Below are 14,504 nucleotides of genomic sequence, written 5' to 3'. Positions count from 1 at the left end.
CTTCACAACTATTCATTTAGGCCTACACCACTTCCTGAACAACAGACCTGCGAAGCCTTTGTGAACCACAGCTTCTGATCAATTAGACTATGTGCAGAAAACACTAGGTAATGCTCCATGATTTCCGTCAGGCACTATTCGTAAGACTTAAAAAGCTTAATTTAGTCTCCAGAAAGGCGAAGAGCTATGGATGACATGGCTGAAGTGAACAAGTGGATGATAAGGATGACACAGCTTCGATCTCACACCCTTGGGGTCAATGGTTCGAGTCTCTAAGAGCCCAGACGATAAGGCATAACAAGGGTGATATTAATAAAGTAATACATATATCAACACAAACTAGAACATGAAACAATGGATATAAATTGGATAAGTTTATAGATATAGGAAAGACCTGGGTAAATACTGGTTTTGCAAACAAGGTTGTTAAAGCTGTGAAACACATTACTGAGTAACGAAGACGCGGGATCCCGTGATTGTTTCAAGCGTAGGTTAGACGTTAGAGCTTGTGCGGATATAAATAGGGTCAGTAGGCCTATAGTTTCCATAATTCCAATCGTCTTACAGGTCCAATAGGATTTAGAATTTCTGATGATCACGCATCGGTGATATACAACAACAGCGGCCAATAGCATTTAGATAATCGCTAAACTTGTTACAATCGGCTCACATGATTCAAAACTAAAAATCCACTGCGGGCTCACCATAGCCCGTGCTACTTGGAACTTTGCGTTCCGGGTAGCGAATCTTAAACAGCAACAACACGATTCAAAATATTTACAAACAACAACAACAACAACAAACACAATATGCAGTGTTTTGAAAAGGGGGATTGAGAACATAAGCGAATATTATTGAAGACTAACACTGTACACAGTAAACCATGACACTATACACAGTACACCACAGTAACGCACAAATTTCGAACGAAACGATAATAAAAATAATAACGAATGAAACAGTAAAATACGTTAACAATCATCACTAATAAAGCAGGAACAACATTTAACAACGAAATGAACATATTCTCTAGAGATATACAGCACGTTATTAATGCCTCAGAATTGTGGGACATTTTTACCCACTATATCAATATTATCTAAGAAATGTATTATTTCTTAGAATGTATTATTTATAGAATTAAATAAATTGATATCATATCTAAAGCATAACAAAATCATATTAAAATCATATCGGAATCACTACAGATTCATTATATATTTGGATCCTACATGACAATGCCACCTATGATCACGTACACCATAGGGTCCTATAGGTGCCTACGAGACTTTGAGCATGATTTCTCAAAGTTCTAGAACCTACGAGAAGAATATCTTAATTAAAAAACTATTGGAACAATTCAATCGATTTCCCGTACGGATTAAATCAAATCCTTAATAAGAATCAGTAGTGCTAGCAAGTACTACTTATAATCTTTAAATTTTTTGAGATATATACAAGAGTTGTTACATTCTTGTAGAGCCACTAGTACGCGTAGCATTTCGGGCAGGTCCCTGGAATACGATCCCCGCCGCGAAGAATCGTTGTTACAACCATTTTAACGTTGTAACGTTGTTGTAACGTTGTTGTTGTAACGTTGTTACAACACATTTTACTGTTGAGTTAAACAGAGGCTACAGTTAAGGACTTGCGCCCAGTAAATCCTCCCCGGCTAGGATACGAACCCATGACATAGCGCTCGCGGAACGCCAGGCGAGTGTCTTACCACTACACCACGGAGACTGCTTTGTAAAGGACACCATAATAACATATCTTTATCACCAGTGATTACTCTCTAGAACTGGGGGAGTACCTGGACATTATATCTACAAGAAAAATTCCTTGAACTTTATCTAAACAAGTGTATAGATAGAGTGGAACTCACTCACAAAGTGACGTTGTTTCCACCTCCACCATCACCTATCTCAGCCTACTGCAAACACAATTTAGGACATAATTAGCAACGCTACCAGAACATTACAGCAAATCTGTGATATAAAATATCGTACCTAAACGCTACAAGAGAGTTATCCAGTCTGGTCACTTGTCAGACAGGCACCCGGCACTCAGTCATAAGTATATTGAATGTTATTTGGTGTATTAATTGGCCAATTGTATGCTTGTGTAACTTTAATATATACAATAAGTCTGTCTGTGGTTAAAGGGTGAGGCAACGCCTCATATTTCAGTGAGTATTCATTAATCTTGCAGCGACTGAAACTCTTCCGAGTCCCTGAATACTTGTGAGATTTATAACCTCGTGAGTGTCCCTGGTCTGGGAAGAATCCAGTCTAGTTGACTGAATCTCTTCACATAGATTATATACTTAAACATATAAATTAAGTTAACAATTGGTTGCTTAGTTATCTTTAATTTATAATATAGGTTTAATCTAATTGAATATAATCTTTTGTACTTAGTTAACAGTACTTAGACCACATTTAAGGTCATTTGATTGTATATTCATATCATACTCCTACAATATAAATTGTTGTATTTATAGCATAAGAATATATTGGCTGTTATAGTTATGATGCTAGGCTGGACTGTATACATGTTTAAATTCCTGATTTAGACAGAACCAGTGTTCAGTTATAGAACTGTATTATTAAATGTTATCCTTGTATTAACAATACAAGCTGATGTGAGATACCTGTCTGCAGGTGGACTGTAGGTGTTCAGTCAACTTCTCCATTCATCCTAAGAGACTCCCACCTGTCCCTTACAACCCACAGTCTGTCATTAGGGAAAAAGAGGAGCTGGGATTTTTTACCCTAGCTAGAGACTTTAGTTGAATTAATTTTGCATTACAGTAATTTTTAATTTAGTACAGTACAAGTCCCTAGTAGTTCTCCTCTTAAATTAATAATCATGTCAGGTTTTCTGACACAAATAATGCAACTGAAAATATAACCTCCCCCCCTCCCCCACATTAGTGAAAAGACGTTTCAGTCCATCTTTGACCGCACCTATTTTCATCTCAAGTGTGGAGTATGGATAATGTGCTGTAATTTATCCCTTCAAAATGTGTTAACTCGTGTTAACTTTCTCCGTAACCCAGGTTAACAGCCAGCTACGATCGAAACGTCAGACCTCATGACCCAAACATCGCAGACAGGAACCCACTTATCTTATAGAGTTACACCCACACCCTCCTTCCCCAAGGGCGAGGCTCTCCGGATTGTCACCCAACACTGTTTAACTTACAGACGAGATCGTACAGAAATCGAGAATTTTAGAAGTAGAAACATTTCGGAACCCCTGACTAATCAGGCCACCAGCAGCCCCTGGTGTACTTTATGACCCCTGACACAGCAGGACACCGCCAGCCCCTGGTGTGTGTACTTGCCTATACAAGCATGGGTCAAATGTTACCTCCCAATACCTGATTTTGATACTATTGGTCACCTGCAAGAACACGCGTTCATGCAGCCATGAGAGGCTACAAGAACGCGCATTCTTGCAGCCATGAGAGGCTACAAGAACGCGCATTCTTGCAGCCATGAGAGGCTACAAGAACGCGCATTCTTGCAGCCATGAGAGGCTACAAGAACGCGCATTCTTGCAGCCATGAGAGGCTACAAGAACGCGCATTCTTGCAGTCTCTGACACACTTGTACCCTCAGCGCGGCCCGGGCATGTGCCAGAATTTGATGACAAACTATCCCCCAAATTGAACCACGAGTATCGCCGGGGGTTGAATAGTCCTGGAGCTTAGTTTGTACCAGGACTACCCAATTCCTATAGAGTATCATTAGCCAGGTGGTCACAGTACTGTGTGTACGTTTAGGGGTGATCCTGAGCGGCAGGGGATTCGAATCCTGGTCGGAATTTAGAGTTGTTAGTGATATGGAAAGTTACAGGCAGAGGTAGCCATACCACGGGAGGCAGACTTCAAATCTTGCACTAGTAAAATACGCAAAAAAATGATTAAGTAAACAATGCAACTGTGTAAAGAACTTACCGTACCGTTGACCAAACCACACACTAGAAGGTGAATAGACGACGTTTCGGTCCGTCCTGGACCATTCTCAAGTCGATTCTCACAATCAACTTGAGAATAGTCCAGGACGGACCGAAACGTCGTCGTCCCTTCACCTTCTAGTGTGTGGTCTGGTCAACATACTTCAGCCACGTTATTGTGACTCATCGCCTGCTTACCGTACCGCTTAAGTAAAGCTCACAAGTCTCTCGCTCACCAGATGTGGAGGTCCAGTGAGAGTGTGGGTCTTGCCCGACCCCGTCTGGCCGTAGCAGAAGACGGTGCAGGAGAAGCCGTCGATGGCCATGTCCAGGACCCGCTTGACTCCGGAGTGCTCGAGGACGTCCTCCTGCGTGGCCTCTGGCTCGAACACCACGTTGTAAGAGAAGACCTTCGGCTTCTGCGTCGCTTGTCCGTTCACGCCGTCCATGTTCACCTGTAGACGGAGGACAGAATAATTGTGGTGAGTGGGGACAGGAGAGAGGGACGAAGAGAGGAATTAGCAAGACAGACAAAAATGAAGAAATACATCACATTAATTATAGGAATTACACAGTATACACATCACAGGAATGTCCACTAGCAGAACCAACTGACAGCGAAAGGTCAGTTTCAACAATAAAACCAAGCAAATCCACCTTTACCTGAACATTAACCATAGAGTCAGCCGTCGCACTAAGACCCAGAGGGAAGGGGGTGCTCCCCCACAAGATTATTACAATAAATCACGATCACGAACCCCGGTCACCTTGAGATACGACCACGAGTCGCATGCGGGTAGCATGGACCACCACCTCCCCCCCAGCACGCCCTAATATAACCCTATACCTTATCCTGGCGTCGAATGCCGCGTTCTGTCGCGGCCTGACATCGAGGTTTGCGCGCCATGTTGTCTGCGTCTCTCTTGGGTCCACGGACACAAAGAAAATGGGAATTAGAAGGAAAGAGCAAAGCCTAGAACGCAGCACTTTGAAGGGATAGGACAGACAACGACCTGGGATAGGACAGACAACGACCTGGGATAGGACAGACAAGCAGCTGGGGCAAGAGAACAGTCTGAAGGAACAGCACCAAATCATGTTCACTGGAGAGTTGTTCACCCTTCCATTTCACAAGTACGAGTGATCATATAAAAACATTAACGAGTATAAACTGAAGAGAACATGTGTAAATTATATCAATGTGAACAGCAGTAATTCCGCGCCTTCTGCAATGTGCTGATGAACACCATCTCTTAACAGTATGCAGGTGTGGAGAGGCTGGAGGCAGGCTTCCAGAGGCTGCAGGCAGGGCTTGCAGAGGCTGCAGGCAGGCTTGCAGAGGCTACAGGCAGGCTTGCAGAGGCTGCAGGCAGGCTTGCAGAGGCTACAGGCAGGCTTGCAGAAGCTACAAGCAGGGCTTGCAGAAGCTGCAGGCAGGCTTGCAGAGACTACAGGCAGGCTTGCAGAGGCTACAGGTAGGCTTGCAGAGGCTACAGGCAGGGCTTGCAGAAGCTACAAGCAGGGCTTGCAGAAGCTGCAGGCAGGCTTGCAGAGGCTACAGGCAGGCTTGCAGAGACTACAGGCAGGCTTGCAGAGACTACAGGCAGGCTTGCAGAGGCTACAGGTAGGCTTGCAGAGGCTACAGGCAGGCTTGCAGAAGCTACAAGCAGGGCTTGCAGAAGCTGCAGGCAGGCTTGCAGAGGCTACAGGCAGGCTTGCAGAGACTACAGGCAGGCTTGCAGAGACTACAGGCAGGGTTGCAGAGACTACAGGCAGGGCTTGCAGGGGCTGCAGGCAGGGCTTGCAGGGGCTGCAGGCAGGGCTTGCAGGGGCTGCAGGCAGGGCTTGCAGGGGCTGCAGGCAGGGCTTGCAGGGGCTGCAGGCAGGCTTGCAGAGGCTGCAGGCAGGCTTGCAGAGACTACAGGCAGGGCTTGCAGAGGCTACAGGCAGGCTTGCAGAGGCTGCAGGCAGGCTTGCAGAGGCTGCAGGCCCTGCCTCCAAGCAACACCAGCTGTTGCCTCAATACCCCCAGTAATACTCGCCTATTAAGGCAATTCAAGGTAACTACCCTTCTGAACTGGTAATGGAGCATGCATATAATTACTGCATAATTACCGGGAATTAGGGGAGCGCGCTTGAAGATCAATTACCACGGTGCCATGGCTGAATAGAGGCACTCTATCTCTCCCATCATGGGAGAGCTGGTGCTTGAGTCTGAGTGGCACTCCACGCCTACCTATCAACAAGTTGTAGCCTATCAGAGGATGGGCAGAAAGCCTGTATGGCTCTCATCCCAATCCCCATTCAGGATGCAACCCACAACAGCTCTCTAACTCCCAGATACTCTACTGCTACGTAGACAGAGAAGCATAATAATATGTAAGGAATTGACTCACTCCGCCTAGGATTCGAACCCAAGACATATCGGTTGCGGAATGAATCCTCAAACCGCAGTGCTGTTGGATTTTGCTTTTCATATTGCACAAGATATCAAATTTAATCAAAGATTCCAATGCATATGAGGGGTTAACACCCCCCCCCCCACCAATATGGGGGGTGTTAACCCCCCAATATGTCGGGTTAATGACCTACATAATCCAATATGTAGGAGTAACACCTTCCCCCAATATGTAGGATTAATCCCCTTAAATATGTAAGATTAACACCTTTAATATGTCGGGTTAATTAACACGACATATTAGGTATGTCCCACGATATGTATGTTACGTATTACGTATGTTATGTATTATGTATGTATACATATGTATGGTCCATGATATGTAAGGTTAACATCTCTATACATAACATGTCAGAACGTCAGACCTTGAAAACGAGTTTGTTTACGATCAATACAGTGATCATACATACTTTGTTCATATATTATGGACCCCATACCCATCCTGTGGGGTGATAGTGGACCCCACACCCATCCTGTGGGGCGATAGTGGACCCCACACCCATCCTGTGGGGTGATAGTGGACCCCACACCCATCCTGTGGGGTGATAGTGGACCCCACACCCATCCTGTGGGGTGATAGTGGACCCCACACCCATCCTGTGGGGTGATAGTGGACCCCACACCCATCCTGTGGGGTGATAGTGGACCCCACACCCATCCTGTGGGGTGATAGTGGATCCCACACCCATCCTGTGGGGTGATAGTGGACCCCACACCCATCCTGTGGGGTGGTAGTGGACCCCACACCCATCCTGTGGGGTGATAGTGGACCCCACACCCATCCTGTGGGGTGATAGTGGACCCCACACCCATCCTGTGGGGTGATAGTGGACCCCACACCCATCCTGTGGGGTGATAGTGGACCCCACACCCATCCTGTGGGGTGATAGTGGACCCCACACCCATCCTGTGGGGAGATAGTGGACCCCACACCCATCCTGTGGGGTGATAGTGGACCCCACACCCATCCTGTGAAGTGATAGTGGACCCCACACCCATCCTGAGGGGTGATAGTGGACCCCACACCCATCCTGTGGGGTGGTAGTGGACCCCACACCCATCCTGTGGGCAAATGACCGTGTTCTTTGAACCCTGGGACCAAGAAGGAATTCTTGCAGGCGAAGAGTCACAATAACGTGGCTAAAGAATGTTGACGAGACCACACACTAGAAGGTGAAGGGACGACGACGTTTCGGTCCGTCCTGGACCATTCTCAAGTCGATTCTTGTGTGGTGTAAGGCGTTGTACCCTGTCGCGTGTTGGGACTGACGCGGGCGGCCATCACCTCAACCTCTCTCACCTGAAACAGGTCTTCGTAGAAATCTCTTGCTGGACGTAATTTCGAAGCGCACGATATATTCACCTCACACAGTTCCCGGGGCGCCCATGCCGCCCTCTGGCACGTCCACGCCGCCTCATGTGTCGCTGCCTCACCACCGACACCCTCCTGCTTACGGTACATCACCAGCACACGGCGCACTATCATTGCGTGATCACCAGAAACAGTAAGACGAAGATTGGTTATGATCCAGTGGTGTTGACAGTGCCTTGTGGCAGTGCATGTTTGGCGTTATCATCAAGGTAAAACTTCGGCTGGGTGTACGCTACATCATCTGTATGCGTACGCCTACAGGCCCCTGTGTACGCCTACCAGGCCCCTGCGTACGCCTACCGGCCCCCTGCGTACGCCTACCGGCCCCCTGCGTACGCCTACCGGCCCCCTGCGTACGCCTACAGGCCCCTGCGTACGCCTACCGGCCCCCTGCGTACGCCTACAGGCCCCTGCGTACGCCTACCGGCCCCTGCGTACGCCTACCGGCCCCCTGCGTACGCCTACCAGCCCCCTGCGTACGCCTACAGGCCCTTGCGTATGCCTACAGGCCCCTGCGTACGCCTACAGGCCCCCTGCGTACGCCTACCGGCCCCCTGCGTACGCCTACAGGCCCTTGCGTATGCCTACAGGCCCCCTGCGTACGCCTACCGGCCCCCTGCGTACGCCTACAGGCCCCTGCGTACGCCTACAGGCCCCTGCGTACGCCTACCGGCCCCCTGCGTATGCCTACAGGCCCCCTGCGTACGCCTACAGGCCCCCTGCGTACGCCTACAGGCCCCTGCGTACGCCTACCGGCCCCCCTGCGTACGCCTACAGGCCCCTGCGTACGCCTACAGGCCCCCTGCGTATGCCTACAGGCCCTGCATACGCCTACAGGCCCTGCATACGCCTACAGGCCCTGCATACGCCTACAGGCCCTGCATACGCCTACAGGCCCCTGCGTACGCCTACAGGCCCCTGCGTACGCCTACAGGCCCTGCATACGCCTACAGGCCCTGCATACGCCTACAGGCCCTGCATACGCCTACAGGCCCTGCATACGCCTACAGGCCCTGCGTACGCCTACAGGCCCCTGCGTACGCCTACAGGCCCCTGCGTACGCCTACAGGCCCTGCATACGCCTACAGGCCCTGCGTACCCCTACAGGTTCTGTGTACGCCTACAGGCCCTGCAGGCGTACGCAGGCCCCCCCCCCCCATCACAAGGTCTCGTCTTTCTCCAATTATACTTTTATGTTTTCAACTATAAATCTTTTTAATCTTTTGGCCCAACCGCTTCAACGGGGCGCTAGAAAATCAGCCGCGTGTCTTGCAAGTTCGGGGTTCGATCCCAGATGGCCGCAAAGGGGGTTAGGCACTGTTCCTTCCCCTCATTCTCACATCCTAGCTCCTTGTTCTAGCATCCTTTGCAAGTGCTATGTGTTGGCCTAGTACTTTTTATTCTTCATTTCCTCCTCCCTGCTGGTGGTGTTTTCCCCTTTCCCTTTATGAGAGGGGAGTAGCCATACTCTCTCCCTTCCCCTCCCCGACCTCCTGACGCCCCACGAGTCCCCTTCACCAATAGGAAAATGTGTCCTGGCAAACTATTGCAAAAAATGTGTCTTGGCAAAAACTGAGACTCGGGTATAAGCCTTACAACACACATTTATTGGGCTACCGAGAATCACAACAGGGACACCTACAACCACTGGTATAGACACCGAGGGCGTCTCCCCCCCCCCCTTCCTCTCTCGCACGCACGCACGAACGCACACACACGCACACACACACACACACACACACACACACACACACAGGTATGCGTAAATGGATCACACGCCACACGCACCAAGTGTGGTATACGCTAGTTTTGTGACCTTGGAGCTCAATATGGGTGAAGGGGAGCTGGGGCGAGGTATGTGTGTGTATAGAGATCAATGGACACCGTAACACTTTCGTTAATGCAATATAATGATTAATGAAGACAATAATGACTTGAGCAATAAGGCCGGGACGAGTAAGGCAGCGATATAATGCCCCAGAAAAAAAAATGTTAAACCCACAAAAGAAAATGTAATCAGGACCGAATTAGACATGAGGAAAAAATATGACTGCGAGACCAACCGGGCTGTGGTGGATATGTGGTCCTTCGGACCGTTCCAAGCAATAGCCTGTTGGACCAAGCTCTCAAGTCAAACCTGACTTTGGGGAATAGAATTCCTCCTAGACTGACCAACCTCCAGGTCCCGTAAATGCTGGCTAGGACTGGTGGATAGGGTGAAGACTATCTTACAGGCCAGAGGTCGATGTTACACTCTGTGCGCGACTCTGGCATTCGTGCTACAATTTTATCCACTTCAAAATATTTCATAGATCCCTGCAGTTACCTTCCCGTTTGTTGTAGAGTCGTCCTAGTGCTCTACCTCTATGTTTCATCTTTATTACCTTACACTTGTTGGGATTGAACTCTAGTAGCCACGATGGTGAAGTATATACCAACAGTGTTAGGAGACATGGAGGAGTCTATCGTTCCCATTGGGCGCCTGGTTCGTGCGACGTTCGTGTTGCGTGTGCACCCAAGTGTACACAGCAAGAAGTGCACATTCCTAAGTGTGCGGGGAACTAAGTGGGTTTGTTTAACAGGCGGCATGGCAGCAGTGGTGCGGGGCGCACGCTCGTATCATAATGCTCCCGCGCGTCGATACGCGAACAGTTTGCATGCTTCTGTACTCACCTAGTTGTACGTTGACTTGCGTAAGTTGGACTTCGGCTCTTTGGTCCATCCTCTCAGCATCTAATACTGTTGTACAGGTTCCCGAGCATATTGGGCTCTATCATATATACATTTCAAACTTTCAAATTACCATATTAATTATCAATTATCAATAAGGGAGCCGGTCGGCCGAGCGGACAGCACGCGGGACTCGTGATCCTGTGGTCCTGGGTTCGATCCCAGGCGCCGGCGAGAAACAATGGGCAGAGTTTCTTTCACCCTATGCCCCTGTTACCTAGCAGTAAATAGGTACCTGGGTGTTAGTCAGCTGTCACGGGCTGCTTCCTGGGGGTGGAGGCCTGGTCGAGGACCGGGCCGCGGGGACACTAAAGCCCCGAAATCATCTCAAGATAACTTCAAGATAACCATCGACAGTGAAAAGAACCATAAGAAATATTGAGAAAATTCGTGTTAGAATTATTAATCTTACTTTTTCGGTCATATTTAATAATATATTTGAAACTGTGTATAGAGTCTGACTCCACCACCTCGTTGCTTAGTGAATTCCATTTCTTAACTACTGTCGACATTGAAAAAAGAAACTTTCTAATATCGCTGTGGCTCATTTGCGTGCTTAATTCCCACCCGTCTCTCTGTGTGTGTGCCTGTATCACCCTTGTTAAATGTCTTTATCTACTTATCAATTCATGTGAGAATTTTATATGTAACAATCATGTCTCCCCTAACGCTCTTCTCGTCCAGAAACCTGAGATTTAATTCCCGTAGCTTTTCTTAGTAGCTATTCCTCTCAGTTTTAGGAATAATCTCCTGGCATACCTCTGAACTTTTTCTGACTTCGTTTTGTACTCTACTAGATATGTACTTCACGATGGAGCTGCATATTCCAGGACTGGTCTGACTTATGTGACTATTCAAAGTTCGAATGACTCTTTTTACGTACATTGTTAAAAGCTTTTGTTCCGCTTGACAACTTCAGATATCCGTTAGATGAGAGCTTCAGGAGAGACCACACACTAGAAGGTGAAGGGACGACGACGTTTCGGTCCGTCCTGGACCATTCTCAAGTCGATTATGAGAATGACGATGTCGAAGTCGAATCACAATCGACTTGAGAATAGTCCAGGACGGACCGAAACGTCGTCGTCCCTTCACCTTCTAGTGTGTGGTCTGGTCAACATACTTCAGGCATGTTATTGTGACTCATCGCCTGCTTCAGGAGAGACCTTCAGTGTGATATCGCCCGACAAATACTCTCTCTCTACTCGATTCCTTAAGTATTTTCTCTCCCAGTTGGTATCTTGTGTCCGGCCTCCTCCTCCTTTAGCCTAGTTATTACTCTACACTTAGTGGAGTTAAACTCAAGTAGCCACTTGTTAATTCACTTTGTCCAGGTCAATTTGTAGCCTCCTGCCAGCAACCCTCCAGAGGCATGATCAACATATGAGCCAAGTTTGCGTGACTTTTCAAAGTTGGTGTTCATGTCAATACCATTAAGTTTATTACTCGAATACGCCAGTTGTTTACCTTTTGAGTCCTTATTCTAATTTCTTAAATGGTGGTACTGGGATCGAGTCAGACTACCTATGACACGCCTACCCCGCATAAGTGTAACCCCGCACATGCCGTCTTGAGAATTTGGGTGAGACTAGCGGCAGGCATCTGACCTACGTCACTTTTATACATCTAAATAATTTGTATATAAGGGCCAATATATTTCTGTGCTACATATGACGGTCTGTAGTAATATTAATTATAAATAATCATTATTATTCACTGTGTCAGGGGGACAGGCAGCCAGTGTATATATACATGTTAGGTTTATAAGGTCGAACACTTTCTAAGCTATCCTGGGTACCTAGTTACTGCTAGGTATAACATAGGCATTAGGCGATACGAAAGGCCCCTAACGTTAAAAGTTAGTAAAGTGAGCAGTAAAATAGGTACCTGGGTGTTAGTCAGCTGTCACGGGCTGCTTCCTGGGGGTGGAGGCCTGGTCGAGGACCGGGCCGCGGGGACACTAAAAAGCCCCGAAATCATCTCAAGATAGATCTATAACCCAAAATCTTTACTACCAAAATCACCTCTGCGTGCGGCCAAGGCCAGGCAGGTACTTCATCAGCTGCTGGTAGTGATGATACCACTCCGTCAGCGTCGTCAGGAGAGCAGGACCCTTCTCTGGGGGTCCACGTCTTCTAGACGTGCTCTCAAGACGCGTCCAGCGACGTCTTGGGAGGCAGACGTTGTCCTGTATGCGTCCAGCGACGTCTTGGGAGGCAGACGTTGTCCTGTATGCGTCCAGCGACGTTTTGGGAGGCAGACGTTGTCCTGTATGCGTCCAACGACGCCTTGGAAGGCAGACGTCGCCCTGAACGCGTCCAGCGACGCCATAGAAGACAGACGTCGCCCTGAACGCGTCCAGCGACGTCTTGGAAGGTAGACGTCGCCCTGAACGCGTCCAGCGACGTCTTGGAAGGTAGACGTCGCCCTGAACGCGTCCAGCGACGTCTTGGAAGGCAGACGTCGCCCTAAACGCATCCAACGACGCCGTGCAAGAGACGTCGCTGCGTCGCCCTCTCCTCACAAAAGCCACAAGGTCACTAATCAATAACCCTATGTAGGTCACCAGGTCACTCTCAAGTATGTTATTGTTTGTGGAACGTGACAAGCGAGCTATGGTGGTAAGCACGCAGCACAGAGGGCCTCTCACATACTCCCAGGCACGCCTAGTATGGTCGGCCGAGCGGACAGCACGCTGGACTTGTGATCCTGTGGCCCTGGGTTCGATCCCAGGCGCCGGCGAGAAACAATGGGCAGAGTTTCTTTCAACCGGGGGAGCCGGTCGGCCGAGCGGACAGCACGCTGGACTTGTGATCCTGTGGCCCTGGGTTCGATCCCAGGCACCGGCGAGAAACAATAGGCAGAGTTTCTTTCACCCTATGCCCCTGTTACCTAGCAATAAAATAGGTACCTGGGTGTTAGTCAGCTGTCACGGGCTGCTTCCTGGGGGTGGAGGCCTGGTCGAGGACCGGGCCGCGGGGACACTAAAAAGCCCCGAAATCATCTCAAGATAACACCCAGGCAACAGTACAAATACTGACTATCACCCACGTTAATAAGTCAGTATTTGACTATCTGGCAATGCTATCTGCTGTATAATGTCACGTGATGCTATCTACAGCTGTATTGTATTGTATTGTTGCTGTATTTTGTTCCCTACAACCTTGTGAATGTATTAACCTAGTTCACCTAGTTGTATTCACCTAGTTGTGCCTGCGGGGGTTGGGCTCTGGCTCTTTCGTCCCCCCTCCCTCCGCCTGCACATAATACCCAGGAAGCAGCCCGTAGCAGCTGTCTAACTCCCAGGTACCTATTTACTGCTAGGTGAATAGGAGAATCGGGATCAAAGAAACTCTTCCCACTTGTTTCCGCCATCGCCGGGGATCGATCCCCGGTCCCTTGGACTATGAATCCCGAGCGCTCTCCACTCAGCCACCAGTGTGGACGCTAAGCTGTGCTTGTATCCATTCCACAGACATGTCGTGGGATGATCAACTGCTTTCGTCTATCATAAGAACGTAAGAACAAAGGTAACTGCAGAAGGCCTATTGTTGTATGATGTCACGTGATGCTATCTACAGCTGTATTGTATTGTAGCTGTATTTTGTTTTTTTTCTAAATATTTTTTCTAAATAACCATATATACACCTTTAGTATGTATATGGACATTCTGCTAATGAACAGAGCCAGAGGGGTTGAGTATAACATCCCACGCTTTGCTGTTCTCTCTTAAATGTCATCGCCCCTGATCCGACCATGTTGGGAACGCACCCCACATGAACCACCATGCAAAATTGGACGAGGCTAGCCCTAAACATCTGGCCTCGAACCACCAACAACCAGACATTTTCATTTACATATATATATGTATCCAAGATATGAATAAGCTATAGATGAACAAGTCAAAAAAATTGTTAAACTGACATATGGAGAGGCAAACAAAGCCATTTGACAACGACTCAAGTTTTCTACCACTGACAT

General features: G+C 48.2%; 1 protein-coding gene across 7 annotated transcripts in view; it reads right to left on the bottom strand.

Annotated features, from left to right (window-relative positions):
* LOC123746717 (kinesin-like protein KIF12) overlaps positions 1 to 14,504 on the bottom strand; it is a 97,757-nt gene that overhangs the window by 40,431 nt on the left and 42,822 nt on the right. For all 7 annotated transcript variants that reach the window (XM_069316796.1, XM_045728436.2, XM_069316800.1 and 4 more), the window contains exon 5: positions 4,200 to 4,418. In XM_069316796.1, coding sequence (XP_069172897.1) covers positions 4,200 to 4,418 — 219 coding nt within the window. The remainder of the gene's footprint in view (positions 1 to 4,199; positions 4,419 to 14,504) is intronic.

This window comes from Procambarus clarkii, chromosome 85, assembly GCF_040958095.1.
Source record: "Procambarus clarkii isolate CNS0578487 chromosome 85, FALCON_Pclarkii_2.0, whole genome shotgun sequence".
Lineage (NCBI taxonomy): Eukaryota > Metazoa > Arthropoda > Malacostraca > Decapoda > Cambaridae > Procambarus > Procambarus clarkii.
Note: the sequence above shows the minus strand (reverse complement) of the source record. Positions and strands in the feature narration are given on the sequence as shown.